This window comes from Neomonachus schauinslandi, chromosome 8 (genome assembly GCF_002201575.2).
Source record: "Neomonachus schauinslandi chromosome 8, ASM220157v2, whole genome shotgun sequence".
Classification (NCBI taxonomy): Eukaryota; Metazoa; Chordata; class Mammalia; order Carnivora; family Phocidae; genus Neomonachus; species Neomonachus schauinslandi.
Genome location: NC_058410.1, coordinates 21,906,440 through 21,920,293, shown reverse-complemented (window position 1 = coordinate 21,920,293; position 13,854 = coordinate 21,906,440). Strand labels below are relative to the sequence as shown.

General features: G+C 41.4%; 1 protein-coding gene across 1 annotated transcript in view; it reads left to right on the top strand.

Annotated features, from left to right (window-relative positions):
• Positions 1-13,854, top strand: part of PHACTR2 (phosphatase and actin regulator 2) — an 87,802-nt gene that overhangs the window by 41,657 nt on the left and 32,291 nt on the right. The window contains exons 6-8 of the mRNA XM_021693268.1: positions 2,325-2,564; positions 6,515-7,049; positions 12,400-12,602. Of these exons, the coding sequence (XP_021548943.1) occupies positions 2,325-2,564; positions 6,515-7,049; positions 12,400-12,602 (978 nt within the window). The remainder of the gene's footprint in view (positions 1-2,324; positions 2,565-6,514; positions 7,050-12,399; positions 12,603-13,854) is intronic.

The window sequence follows — 13,854 nt, the reverse complement described above, 5'->3', positions numbered from 1 at the left end:
AAAAGGAATTTATAATTTAGTCCGAAGAGCGTACTGTTGGCACACAGGGACACACTGCTCCCTTAGGGTTCTCCGCAGAGTAGACGTAAGCATCGGCTATATGGCAAACACGCACACAGCATTGGTAGGGGTCGCAGAGGACGGAGGTGTGGATGGTGCTCGTCCACAAACGCCAGGAGCTTGCACACAGCATGTTCACTTTTCACCTAGTTGGGGTTGTCACTCCCAGCTGTCATGGAGTGAACATCTCCTCCCTCCCAAACCCAGAAACTGCATTCTTGGGGATGCAGCTTGAGGATTTGAAACTTTAGACAGAAAGAAGTAAGATCTTAGTGATAGACCTGTGAGGACAGGCTAAGACCTGCAGCATGAAAGAGAATTGAGGTTCCCAGTGTTGCAGATGAGTCTGATGGGCTCTCACCGTGGACAGTATCATCGGGCTTCATCTCTGTGCGTTATGCAACTGTCTAATCTTACAAAGAGTCACATAAAAAGGTATTTAAAGAGCAGACCTATGCCCCATGTCAAAAGACTGACAAGTCAACAAAGGTTTATATGTTTTATGTTAAAATGAAATGATTTACATGTGGCATCAACTTGTATTGTTCTCGAACCTAACTGACGTTTGTGACTCAGTGGCCTTCTGGTTCAGACCAGGGAGGTTGGGAGAGTCACCACTTAGTTAAAAAGACACAATATGCAAACAGAAAGGCACACATACGAAGTAGCCTCCGGTAAATATTGAACAAGCAGCTCAGACCGTAAATACCAGTAAGTTTAAGGGCAGGAGGGGACTGTGGTGGGCTTCATGGCTGGGGGAAGAGAAAAGAAAAGCTTTATTGATTACCTACTGTAACTTGAATCATTCTTATGGTAGTTATCTATGTAGATTGAGGGGATATAGTAAAAAAAAAAAAATGGCAGTTCTCACTTTGCACTCACTAGTATGAGAAATGAAACAGAAGAAATAATAATAAAATGGGATGCATTCTAATATTAAAACCCTTCCTGGTCATTCAGTAATGGGAGGATATATCCAGCAGAGGCTTATTGGTCTTTTTTTTTTTTTTTTAGGATTTTATTTATTTGACAGACAGAGACACAGCGAGAGAGGGAACAGAAGCAGGGGGAGTGGGAGAGGGAGAAGCAGGCTTCCCACCAAGCAGGGAGCCCGATGCGGGGCTCGATCCCAGGACCCTGGGATCATGACCTGAGCCGAAGGCAGACGCCTAACGACTGAGCCACCCAGGCGCCCCGAGGCTTATTAGTCTTGTCTTAACGCTGTCCGATGTTTTTTTTATTGTGCTCCATTGTTAAAGAAATGCTGCTTAGCTCTTTGGACCAGAACTGTATTTTAATTTATTTTAATTTCAATCAGCCACCATTAGAAATAATACGGATGTGAGTACATGAATGAACATTCAGCGTCTCCGCTTTCCGTAACGAGAGACAGACTGTTTCTCCTCCAGTTAGGCTAAAATCTTGTGAAAGGCTTCTGTTCTTGGGTATGAATTTTTTTTTAATGAATTTCAACCCTTGTCTTTTCAAAATTGTTACTTGTGTTTACATTGCAAAACAAATGTGATATTTTGGGGGATTCTGCACCCTCTGTACCTGGAGTTGTGACATTGTTTGGAAAAGGTCAGAGGAAGTTACTGGAAAACAGGAAGCTGCCCTTGTGCACTGTGAGAGCCTGAGAAAATTTTCATAGTAGAAAATAGTTTATTCGGCAATGCACTGTGCTTCCTGGAAAAGAGTCTACAGAGTCTCCCTGAGCATAGAAAATGATTGATTTTTGACCATAATTTGAGACAGAGCTCAAACCCCTTTCCTGTTGGTGGGGCTTGAGTTCTCCTGAGAGAAAGTCCCTGCACCCAGGGTAATGGTAGTCCAGTCACTGCCTCACTGTCACTCCTCGCGGCATTGTGCGCAGTGCACTGACCTACCACTCTCGGCGCCCTTCAGTTTTGATAAATTTAAATGTAGCACCCCTGCCCAGAGCCTTGTCCAGCAGCCGCTGCTTCATGGCTGGTGTCGGCCCCTGACGGCGGACACTGACACTTGTCCTCAGTGTAACTTCATCAAAGTAGCTCGTGCGACCCTGTTTGATCGCAGGAATGATTCATGTACCCAGACAGTGCACCCCGCTTTGGCCTTCAGCCTGTGCACCTTTGATCCTCTTTGCCGCTGGTATGGCCCACCCCGCTGGTTCCGAAGGGCCGAGCAGCCACGTGCTTGTATCACTGTCACCATACGTCTTGCTCCTTCTATTTATATGGTGTGTGTCTGTATCAGTCTGCTTCTGTTCACTTTCTCATTTGTAGAGAACACTGAAAACCACTCTGCAACACCAGCAGCTCCTGTTCCGTCTCCTCCAGCTCTTCCTAAGCCTAAACCCAAACCTAAGCCCAAAAAAACACCTGTGCCTCCAAAAGGGGCTGCTGCCGGGGCAAGCCCCAAGGGTGACGAAGTGCCTCCTATTAAAAAAATTACCAAGGCTCCTGGTAAGCAGGCCCCCGTCCCTCCACCCAAGCCAACGAGCCGAAACACGACCCGAGAGGCTGGTGAGTATGCCCCCTGGGGGCTGGAGTCTAGGGTGTTTGGCTCTGGGGTGGGGCTCATTGCTTTTTCTAGGAACAGTGGCCTTTCTGGTATCTGGTGTCTTAGAATGTAACACCGGTGGATTTCACTTTGCCCTAGAGAATACCCAGGAGATTCCTTTGTTGTTGCCTCTACCAAAGGAAAGTCAATCAGTTGATTAGTTGACCTCATTAGTTTTTGGGTGAATAGACCTCTTTCATTCCAAGTATCCACTATCGGTGTAAGAACCAGTAGAAGGATTCAGGGTGTAGTGTGCCTGATGAATGCCAGTGATCTGATATCACATTATTTACACATCGCCTGGCCTTCTGCCTATTTGAGTTTATGGGTGGCTCCTTGGCTTGGATTTTCCTTTAAAATGTATATGATCTTATATGCATATATCTTATATCACATATAATCTTATATGCATATAAGAATATGACACTTACGTCTTTGACATTTTTGCTGGAGCTTAGTATCTTAAATCTATCCACAGACGTAGTCATCTCTCTACTGACAAATGACAAAGAGTTCACGTCACTCAGTCCAGCTCCGCCCCACCACTCTCTACTGGAATCACAGCTTTTTCATCCGAGTTGAGGGTCACATGCCCAGTGTTCACTGTCCACCCTCATCCCCAGACTTGCGTGTGTTAGAAGGAATAGCATCCTACAGGTGTAGTTACATTCACTATTGCACATCACCACGGGTGGTTTGGGCAACCTACACACAACGGGTAATGTCTGCCCAGCGTTCCTCTCAAATCAGTTATGCTTAATGCAGAGTGGAGCTCCCCGTCTTCTAGCCAGGTGGCGTAAAGAAGCCTACCATGTCGTCCAGCTGCAAAAAGGACAGTAATCAAAGTATACCTGCTGAATGGCTTTTTCCGCTAACACACGCATAAGCATTCTCCTGTGTTGTAGCAAACCTTATTTTCCTCAAAATCAGTTACTTTCTTGCAGTTGGCTACCAGGATATGCCTCCGTGTTGATCCTTTTCCCTCCGTCATTTATACCCAGACTGCTCAGAGAATGGTTTACTGACAGTATAGCAGAAGTCCACATACAGATAGATATTTCTCTACCTGTGCTCCTCTCTTCGGCCTTTGACCTCCAGAGTCTGGGTGTCTTCTAATAAGCTCTGAAGGGAAATGTCTCAGAATGCTGTGCTTACGGTGCCAACGGGCCATTTCCTCAGGTACCAACTGCCCTGTGTCCATTCTTGTTGGCATCGCTCTGGTTCCCAGACTGCCCAGCAAACCTGAGGAGCCGTGCTTGAAGTGAGGCAGGCAGTGATCCACTTCTTAAAGAGCCCCAAACAGTTGCCCCGTGCTTGGGAATTACACAAACTTTCTCACTTCCTCCTGCCCCAGAGGGTAGAGGCTCAGTATTGACTTGGCTTGGGCTCTCTCATTTCTCCCAGAAGAAAGCTGGTGATTAATGCCGGGACAGGGTACAGCTTTCTTGAGAGATTTGGAGTTATATCCAGATATTTTCCTTGAAGGTTTATTTATGGGCTCATGATGTTCCTGGGAGAATAATACGGTCACATTATTATCCCTTGTATTAAATAAGGTTCCACTGGCCCATAGTGTGAATAACAGTGTTGCTCTTCTTAGGCCATCCCAGAGAAACAGGGTTTCATTGAACTATACCAACAAACCTGATGTGCAAGAATGCCTTTATCAAATATTGGTAATACTCCTTCAGATTCCAACTGATATTCCACTTGTAACCATTCAGAACTTTCTATGTGGTGACTTTGTTTTATTTGAATAATGTTGTCCTTCTAGAAAAGTTACTTCAAATGCAACTCGTGATTTTTAGTCAGATGTTTCCATTCTTATAAAAGCTATCAGTTAGGATTCTTCTTCAATTCCTCAGTTAGTATAGACCTCCAGATAACCAGATGCTGGCTTAGCACATTCAACTGCTTCATGAGTGAAATAAAGTCAAATGTCCTGTATTTTTTTTCTTTCTCATTGTTACACACTGTGTTAACAACGGAAGTATTTAACCGAGGAGAGGTGGCTTTACTTTTTTAATCATGGCCTAATTCAAGGTAGCTTAAGTGACATGGTGGATTTCAGCAGTCTTGTCATTTTAAAAGAAACTTAAAGAAGTATCTAGAGAAGTGTGACTTGACTGCACCCCAGGCATTGAAAAAATTCTTTTTTCCTTAAGTCGAGCTAAAGTTAACTAAAGATAACTGTTAGAAAAGAAAGAATTTTCTTTAAAAATATATATGTATAATGCACATTAATATACGTATGGGTATATGAAAGGGATTCTGTTCAATTTACCTACAAAAGTAACTGAATGTATTTAGACATCAAATCCTTAGATCTTTGTTGTGAAAAATAAATTTAGAATGGACTTAGATTATAGAAGTATGCTTAATACCCTTGTCTTATTAGCAAGTGAAGATTGTTAGCTTCAAAGAAGTAGTATGAGCAGGCCCAGACTTGGGGTAGTGTGAATTCTAGTTGTGTGTATCTAAAATAATAAAGCCCCCAAGCCATAAAGATACCTTTTAAGTCTGGATCTTCTTACCAAGTGAGACTCACACTTTTTTAATATGTCGGAGTTGATGAAGTCTTACATCTCATTGTCTGTTCCTTTATTTGTTCTTCATTTCTTGACCCTCCCCCAACTGACTTCAGTAAAGGTAAGTTATAATAACATCTGTTATGGATTGGCTCCCTGGTACTAACAAGATATTTTGTAATAGTTCTGCGGAAGATAGTTTAACCCCTCATGAAAAAGAAGGAATGTACCACATTACAACAGAAGAGGCAATTAGGAGAAATTTGTAGATCATACAGGTCATGAAACAAAAGACTATTCTCATAGGAGTTTAAATGTGTTTCCCAAAATGATATAAAGAAAAGGAGAGTTAAGCTCTTTTTTTTTTCCTGAAAATTGTTTGGTTGAAGGCAATCATATCCCAAAGCAGGCAAATACCTTCTAGTGGCCCCAACCATCCTCTGATGAAGACCCTCTAGGAACATAAGAGGTAAGGAAGATGGGCTTTGTGAGGGTGTTGGTCACAAGATCTGAGAATGACATTCTTTCCCTTCAAATTATTCGAGTGCTACCCATGTAGACATTTTTTGTAAAAATAATTTTTGGTATTTTGTGGGGTTTGGGGGTTTTTTAATTTAAATTCAATTTAATTAACATACAGTGTATTATTAGTTTCAGAGGTAATTTAGTGAATCACCAGTTGCATATCACACCCTATGCTCATTACCTGAAGTGCCCTCCTTAATGCCTATCACCCAGTTGCCTTTTGATATTTTGAAGGGGACTTGCCTTTCTAATGCGGTCGTGTGTTTTCTCTCTGCCTCATCGCCACTGCAGATGGAGGTGCGGCTGGCATGGCACGCTTCTCTCTCTTGAGCCATGGGGATAACTGGTTTAGAGTTGAGTACATTTGCTTTTGTTCCAGAAAGGAGCCAGAGGGATATACCCTGGCCACTCTGAATGCGGGCCGCTCCATTCCCAAAAAGACATCATTGAACATGTAGAATTTGTGATGAGCCCAACCTGCCCGGTTATAGGACAGCTGCTGTCTGTCCTTTATACACTGTGTTGTCCCTTCTTTGGGGCATGCAGGGACTCATTCAGGTGACCTATAAGACAAGCAGCTGAGGATTTCCCTTTGGCTGGTCCAGCCAGAAAAACTAGAGGGACTCCTCTTGTCCCTTAAGTTTTGCCTTCAGCATCACTGGCTCCCTCCTAGATTCGGGGTAGGAAGGAGGCAGAAAATAAAACCATTATCGTTATTAGCCTATTTCCTTTTATTTGACAAATGTAAACATTTTACAGGGAGCATCATAATTGACAATTGCAACTCATTTGTTTGTTTAAACAAATTTAAACTCATTTGTTTATTCTTTGACTTTTAATGCAAAATCTCTCTATTTTAGCTGGTTCCTCTCATTCAAAAAAAACAACTGGGTCCAAAGCATCAGCTTCACCATCTACTTCCTCCACCTCATCTCGTCCCAAAGCTTCAAAGGAGACACTTTCTAGCAAAACAGGGACAGTGGGAATCACAAAGGGCAAGAAAAAAACTGGCAAGCAGCCAGCCTCTCGCCCATCCTTGGATGCAACCACTTCTGGCACATCTGACCTTAAAGGAGAACCTTCTGAGATGAGGGTGGAGAGTCTCAAGCCTGAGCAGACTGTCCCTGGGACCGATGAGCAGACCACAGGCAAATCTAAGTCTGCAGTCCCTCCACCTCCTGTGGCTCCTCCACCTCCTCCCCCCGCCCCTCCTCTTCCTCATGAGGAGCAGTGCGCTTTTGCCTCAGACACTCCTGTTGTCCTGGTCAGCAATGGAGCTGACCTGCCCGTCCCTGCCTTAGACCCAAGTCAGCTTCTCTGGACCGAAGAGCCCACCAACAGAACCACTGTCCTCTCAGGCACTGTCTTAAGTGTTAGCAGAGAAAATGCAAAATGGTGAGTCGGGGCATAAACCCCCGTATTGCATCTGTATCCCCAGTGAAACATTGTGCTAAAGATCACTAAACCACTCTATGGGAATTGAAGGAACCTACTTGGTTTGGTTTTACAATGTAATCTAGTGATTGTTAGGTAAGCACACGTATCATCCAACCATTGGTTTTTTCGTAGCCCTGCCCCAGGAATGTCACAGGCTACTGGAGAAGATGACATCGGTCCTACTGACAGGTACCACTTCAGATCTGTGGCTTTCAAGTAGATTTAGAGCCTGCTTCATCACTGTTCAGCAATCCCTTTTCTTTTTTCCCGGGACAGTTCCCTTTTCTTTCCTTACAGTGGTTATTTTAAGTCTTTACTACCTGTGTCCAGATGGCTCACCCACTCCTGCCTACCTTCATTACAAGTCACTTAGCCTTCTCTTTCTCGAAGAAAATAAAACTCTCTCAGATTCCACCCCTTTTTCCACCAGCTTCAGAGGGGCCCCCTTTCTTGCTTCCTCAATTCCCCACCCAACTCCAGTGTTACCTCCTCTCTGATGCATTTCAGCACTCATCCAGACAGAACTGGTTGGTGCATCTACTCTACTCTGGCAGCCCTTTTTTCGTCTCTCCATGGGACAGAGCTACGCAATATATCTGTTTGCCTCTACATCCCCGGCAACCAGTACAGAATCTGGAATGCCATAGACATGACATCATCCAGTTGTCCAAGCCAGAAACTGGGGATTCATCCTAAGGGTTTCATTCTTCTTCATTCCCTGCATCTAACTCCTCACAAAGGCCTGTCCACAAAGGCAAAAAAACCACATTAGCTCTCCTGTCCCACAGGTATGAAGGGAGGGCTGTCGGCGTATAGTAGTTGTCATAACCAATTCTGTCTCGGGAAGTCTTAGCGTTCTTAAATCCAACCTCTCCTCTCCTGTTTCTAAGAATAAAACTAAAATTCACTCTTGTGATCATTTAATATTTTCTCTTTTAAAAAAAGCTTAGTACATTAAAAAATTAGTACATTAATTAAGTTGATTTGGATCAAGAGACTAGCGTCGTTAATTATTCAATTGCTGATAATAATCACCTTCATTTATTGAATAGTTATTTAATGTCAGGAACTGTCAGTTATCATTAATTCACATAAGTCTTCCCTGAAATATCTCTGTTTAATAGATGAGAAAACAGACACTGAGAGAGGGAAAGTAGTTTGCCCTAGATTCCCCACTTAGTAAGTAGCGAAGTCAGAATTTAGGCTCAGAGCTGCACACTTACAGCACTCTATGTTCTAAGAAATTTTGTACATTTCCAAAGCACTTGCTTCTACTTCTGCAATTTCTTTTGTGTTTGTTTCTTGTTTTTTGTTTTTATCATTTTGAGTACTATGGTTTGGAGGAAAGCCAAGGAAAGATAAATGTTAAATTATAAATTATTTTATTTGTTTGACACATTAATAAACAATATGGGAGAAGACATTGAAAGGAATGGCTATGATGTCTGTAACACTTCTAGCACATAGCAAATGTCTTCATTTAATTATAGTGTGTGTTTTCCAGCATTGCAATGAACTCCAACCTTTAGAACTCAAAAATCATTCTTTGAGCATGTATTTCCTGCTTGCCTTCTATGGGCTGGGCAGTGTACTCAGCACCAAAGATACAAAAGTAAGCAAGATGGGGCACCTGGGTGGCTCAGTCGGTTGAGCATCTGCCTTGGGCTTCAGTCATGATCCCAGGGTCCTGGGATCGAGTCTGGCATCGGGCTCCTTGCTCAGTGGGAAGCCTGCTTCTCCCTCTCCCTCTGCTTGCCGCTCCCCCTACTTGTGCTTTCTCTCTCTCTCTGTCAAATAAATAAATAAAATCTTGGAAAAAAAAAGTAAGCAAGACCAAGACATTATAGTTAAAAATAGTTCTTACCAACATAATGTCCAACATGCTCAGGAAGTACAAATATTTAAGACAGGTCTGAATAGATTGAATATATGGGTTTATTATTCACTATACTAAAGGACAAGGTACAACAAAGTGATTCCTTAGATAGTCTTTGGCAGTGAGAGAGCCCATATCCCAAGGTGACTTGATGCTGTCTGGTCCACTTCCTCAGACATGTAGGGAAGCCACTATATTGTGCTAAGCACTGTACTGCATGAGGAGGGGGGCTTAATGTCAGTCTGCAGCCCAAGTATGCACAGGATTGTCAGACAAATAGGCGAGTGTCTGTTCCCTATTTCCACTGGAACTATGACCAGAGAGCAAGCTTAGAACATCATTAGACATCGAGATATTTATATATAGATTTTTCTGTCACTCTGGATAACTATAATCCTTTCCTAGAAGGGGGCATTGAGATTTTCTTCTCTGTATGTTCTTCAAAGTTAAAATTTAAATAGCAGTTCATTCCACAGGAGTGGTTTGTTTGCTCTTGAGTTAATGAGCCTGGAATAAGTAGTCTCTCAAATTTTTTTCCAAATTCTTTCTTCCGTTTTTAAGTAGATATTTCAGTTAGAATTTCTAGCTCTTAGTCACTTGCTTTACTTAGAACTTTCCCTCAGTTATGTTTAGTGAACGAATGTGTGAAAATCCTGTCATCTTATGAAGAGGCTTCTGTTTGGAATACAAATATCAAAACTTTAAAGAAGATAAGTGGCTTTGTGTAAAAATATCTTCCTCTATTCACATATTGCAGGGTAGTAACAATGTGGTAGATTTCTATTTATTGGCGGCTTCATTAGTATCATATAGGTCTGGAATAATTTAAGGCGGACACTAAGAAGTCCATCTGGAGCCCATATCCAAAGGGGACTTGACTGTGTTTAGTCCCATTTCCACGAACACTTGAGTTCACTGTTTTGTCCAATGTGCCCAAGACACCTAGGGGCAAATGAGAGGCAGATCATGAGTTGATTGACACAAATTTGGAATATGATAATTTACTATTAAGTTAATTATAATCTACATAATATGATATGAATATAACTTAGAATATCAAGTATAAAATAAAATACAACATTTAATAGGTAGATTAAGAGTCTTAAGTCTGGGTTCTAGAATGGACTTGATACCTTGTTTTGGACAACGCACCCATGGTCTTCTCAGGTTCCATGAACTGCAATTTATCTGTCCCCTTATACTGGAGAACAGATGTAAGTTGTAAATGTATGCAGAAGTCTTTGAAAACTATAAAACATTATAAAATACAAATGATGACATGAAAATAATGATAGATATCATAATAAATTAGTGAGCAGTGACAGAAACAAATACCAGGGCTCAGCCCTGAAGTATCTTTTGTTCTGCTCTTCAGAATGTGTTATTAATTGACACATCTACTAAATGTGCTGTGGTCACCCACAATGGCAGGCTGTTCAGACAAGGATGGCTTCCAGTGGCAGTCAACTAGAAATCCAGACCGTGGAAAAGTTGTCCATATTTAAAAGGAGATTTCATACTGTGGTAACAGTGTGGTGGTTCCTCAAAAAATTAAACCTAGAATTACCATGTGATCCAGCAATTCTACTTCTGTGTATATAGCCCAAAAAATTAGAAATAGGTACTTGAATAGATATGTGTACACCAGTGTCCTTAGCAACATTATTACAACAGCCAAAAGGTAGAAGCAGCCCAAATGTTCATCGACTGATGAATAGATAAAATGCGGCGTATATATGCAATGGAATATTATTCAGCCTTAAAAGAAATTCTGACATATGCTAAAGCATGGATGAACCTGGAAGACATGCTAGGTAAAGTAAGTCAGACACAAAAGGACAGATGTTGCATAATTTTGCTTATATAAAGCACCTAAAATAGCAAAATACATAGAGACAGAAAGTAAAATGGTGGTTGCCAGGGGCTAGGGGATGAGACTGGGGAGTTATTCTTTAAGGGGACAGTTTCAGTTTGGGAAGATGAGAAGATTCTGGAGATGGGACAGTGGTGATGGTTGTACAATAGTGTAAATGTCCTAACTGCCACTCGACTATATACTTTAAAATGGTTAAAATGTAAAATTTTATGCCGTGCATATTTTACTCAATAAAAATAAATAAAATATGTCGTGCATAGTTTCCCCTTTGAAAACAAGAATTTTGGCTGTTGGCTTTTTCTAATAAGTGAAAATTTTTTAGAGTGCTTAGACTAATAACCACAAAGTACAATTTTCAATACCTCAGATTCTGACAAAGTTTACCTGTTTTTATTACTCAAAGAACTTTTTTGGGAGGTTTTTTTGGTTTTTCCTTTTTTTTTTTTTTTTGGTTTTTTAAGTTAATGAAAACAGCAAGCACATGCTTTGCACAAAATGGTCTTTCAGAAGTGTGACATCCAAATTTGGATTCTTCTGTTTTTATCAGAAGGCAATTTGGGGATTTTCTGAATCTTAAAATGAAGATTACATTGTTTTTGATATGATATGTTTTCGGTATGTTTTCAATGACATTTTTTTTCCTATTCTAGTCTGTGAAAACTGGCAGACTTTGTATATTTATAGTAACTTTAAGCCAGAGACTCTTACCAAGCTAACTAATAGAAAATTATTGCATACATGCACATCACCTTTCTTGTATAGAGTGCGTTTAACTCCCCCTTTTTCCATGTCACGTTACTAACGTATTCTTGTGAGGGGCAGTTTTACAAATGGAGAAACTAAAACACAGAGACGATACATGATTTTTTGACTTGACACACTGGCTGTGATGAAAATAAGATTAATTCATACATCAATTAAAGAAGGTATGTTTTTCTGTCACTACCTTTCTAGGTGTTGGGCTGCAAATCAATATGAATCGCACTTGTCAAGGAACTTTGAGGGCTGAGATGGCAGACAAGTGAATGGTGGTCGAGGTGCAGTGTGCTAAGTGCTCCAATGGGGTTGTCTTCAGATCACCTTAAGAGCTGGGAGGTGGGGCAAGGATCTAGATGGAAGGCCACTCAAAGATTCCTGAAGAAGCTATGGCTTTAGCTGAGGCTTGAAGGATAAGTAGGAGTTACAGGTACAGAATAAGGATAGACAAAGTCAAATATCCAGAAACTTCTAGTCCACTGTTCTTTCCACTGAGGCCCCATGGCTATGGAAAAATCAATTTGCAAACTATAGTTTTACCATGTTCATGTACTAAATATATCAGACATCATCTAGTCATTCCTTTATATTTTATAGAGGAAGAATCAAAAACCTTGAGAATGAAGTCCTACCGTATACTCCTGTTCCATTTCACCATCCCTACCTGCCTATGATTGCTTTCTCCTTTCGCCAACTTGAAAGATGCTCATGAATCTCGGGCTCCTTCTCATGGTGTTGGTGTTGTCCCCGAGGGTTGCTCTGAGCTTCACTCCACCCCTGTGTTCTTGTGCCTTTAACAGTTTTACAACCAAAGATGAGCGGGGAAAGGTGGCAGCTCAGCTACTGATTCCTGGGCTGACGGGAGAATCTTCAGAATCCTTCAGTGCCCCTGAGGATGAAGGCCAGAGGGAGGCCCAGGCCAGTGACTCAGACTCTGATGGGCCTGTCTTGTACACTGATGATGACGATGATGAAGAGGAGGAGGAGGATGGCAGTGGAGAAAGTAAGACTTTTTTCAAGAGGTGGGGAGGAAAGTGGATGGTGGATAGAAGCAGGTGAGTTTTGTAGATTACAGAAGCCATCGGTGATCAGATAGCTGATGGTTTCTTTCCCCTCATATTCTTTTCTCAGATTAGAATTGTGTGTGTTCTAAGGTTTAGCTTTTGATGACAGGCCTTTCCAGAAGATGGTTCCACAAGGGCCAGGGGGTCAGGCCTTTGTCTATGAGGAAGATATGCACATTTGTATTTGTACAAGGAATCAGAGCTTTCTAATGACAGAGGTGTTTTCAGAATGATCAGAGATGTCCCTTCCACTCTGAGATCTTTTTTTTTTTTTTAAGATTTTATTTATTTATTCATCAGAGAAAGAGAGGGCGGCAGAGGGAGAGGGAGAAGCAGGCTCCCCGAAGAGCAGGGAGACCGATGCGGGGCTCGATACCAGGACCCCGGGATCATGGCCTGAGCCGAAGGCAGACACTTAACCGACTGAGCCACCCAGGTGCCCCCCTGAGATCTTTCTTGAGTAAAGAGCATAAACTTGGATTCACTGGATTACTTAATTGGAGATGTTTGAGACTTCCACTCACTTTTATACCAGGGTTTAAAGAGAGGGGAGGGAAGAATGAGTTGAGAAAGACAAATACCTTTGAAGAATTAAAAAAAATCGTTCTTCCACATAGGTGAGATAGGATGCCTTTTAGGAAGGAGTGATACAGTAGATTAAGCCAACTGTTTATATATAACTTAGGGAACTGGAAAGTGCTCTTTTTTTAAAAAACTTCTAAGCATCATGGCTTAGGAGTAATTCACTATGGAATTGAATTTATACATTGTGAAAAGTTATTAATGATGAAACATCAGTTTGTCAAGTTCCTTTTAGTTTGTACTGAAAAACAATGACAAAATCATTATCATCCACCTGGTATTAACTATCCTCTGTTGAGGATTCTTGGTAATTAAGGATTAAAACACTGCTACCATTGGTAAACTTTTTCCAGCGTGATTTTTGAGTGGAGGAAAGGGGAAGACAAGAATTAACTGTACAGTATAAATAAAGGAGCTATGTTTTTAAGGCTTAGAAAAGAGAGTGTTACACAATCTGTAATTTCCATGATACGCTGTCTCAGCAAAATAAACTTCAAAATCACTTTCCAAATGATGAGGTGATATTTGCAAGTTTTTTCATGGTGCCCCAACATTTTTCAGGACATTTTTAAAAATAGTTCTTCAGTTTTTCAAAATGAACTACATCCA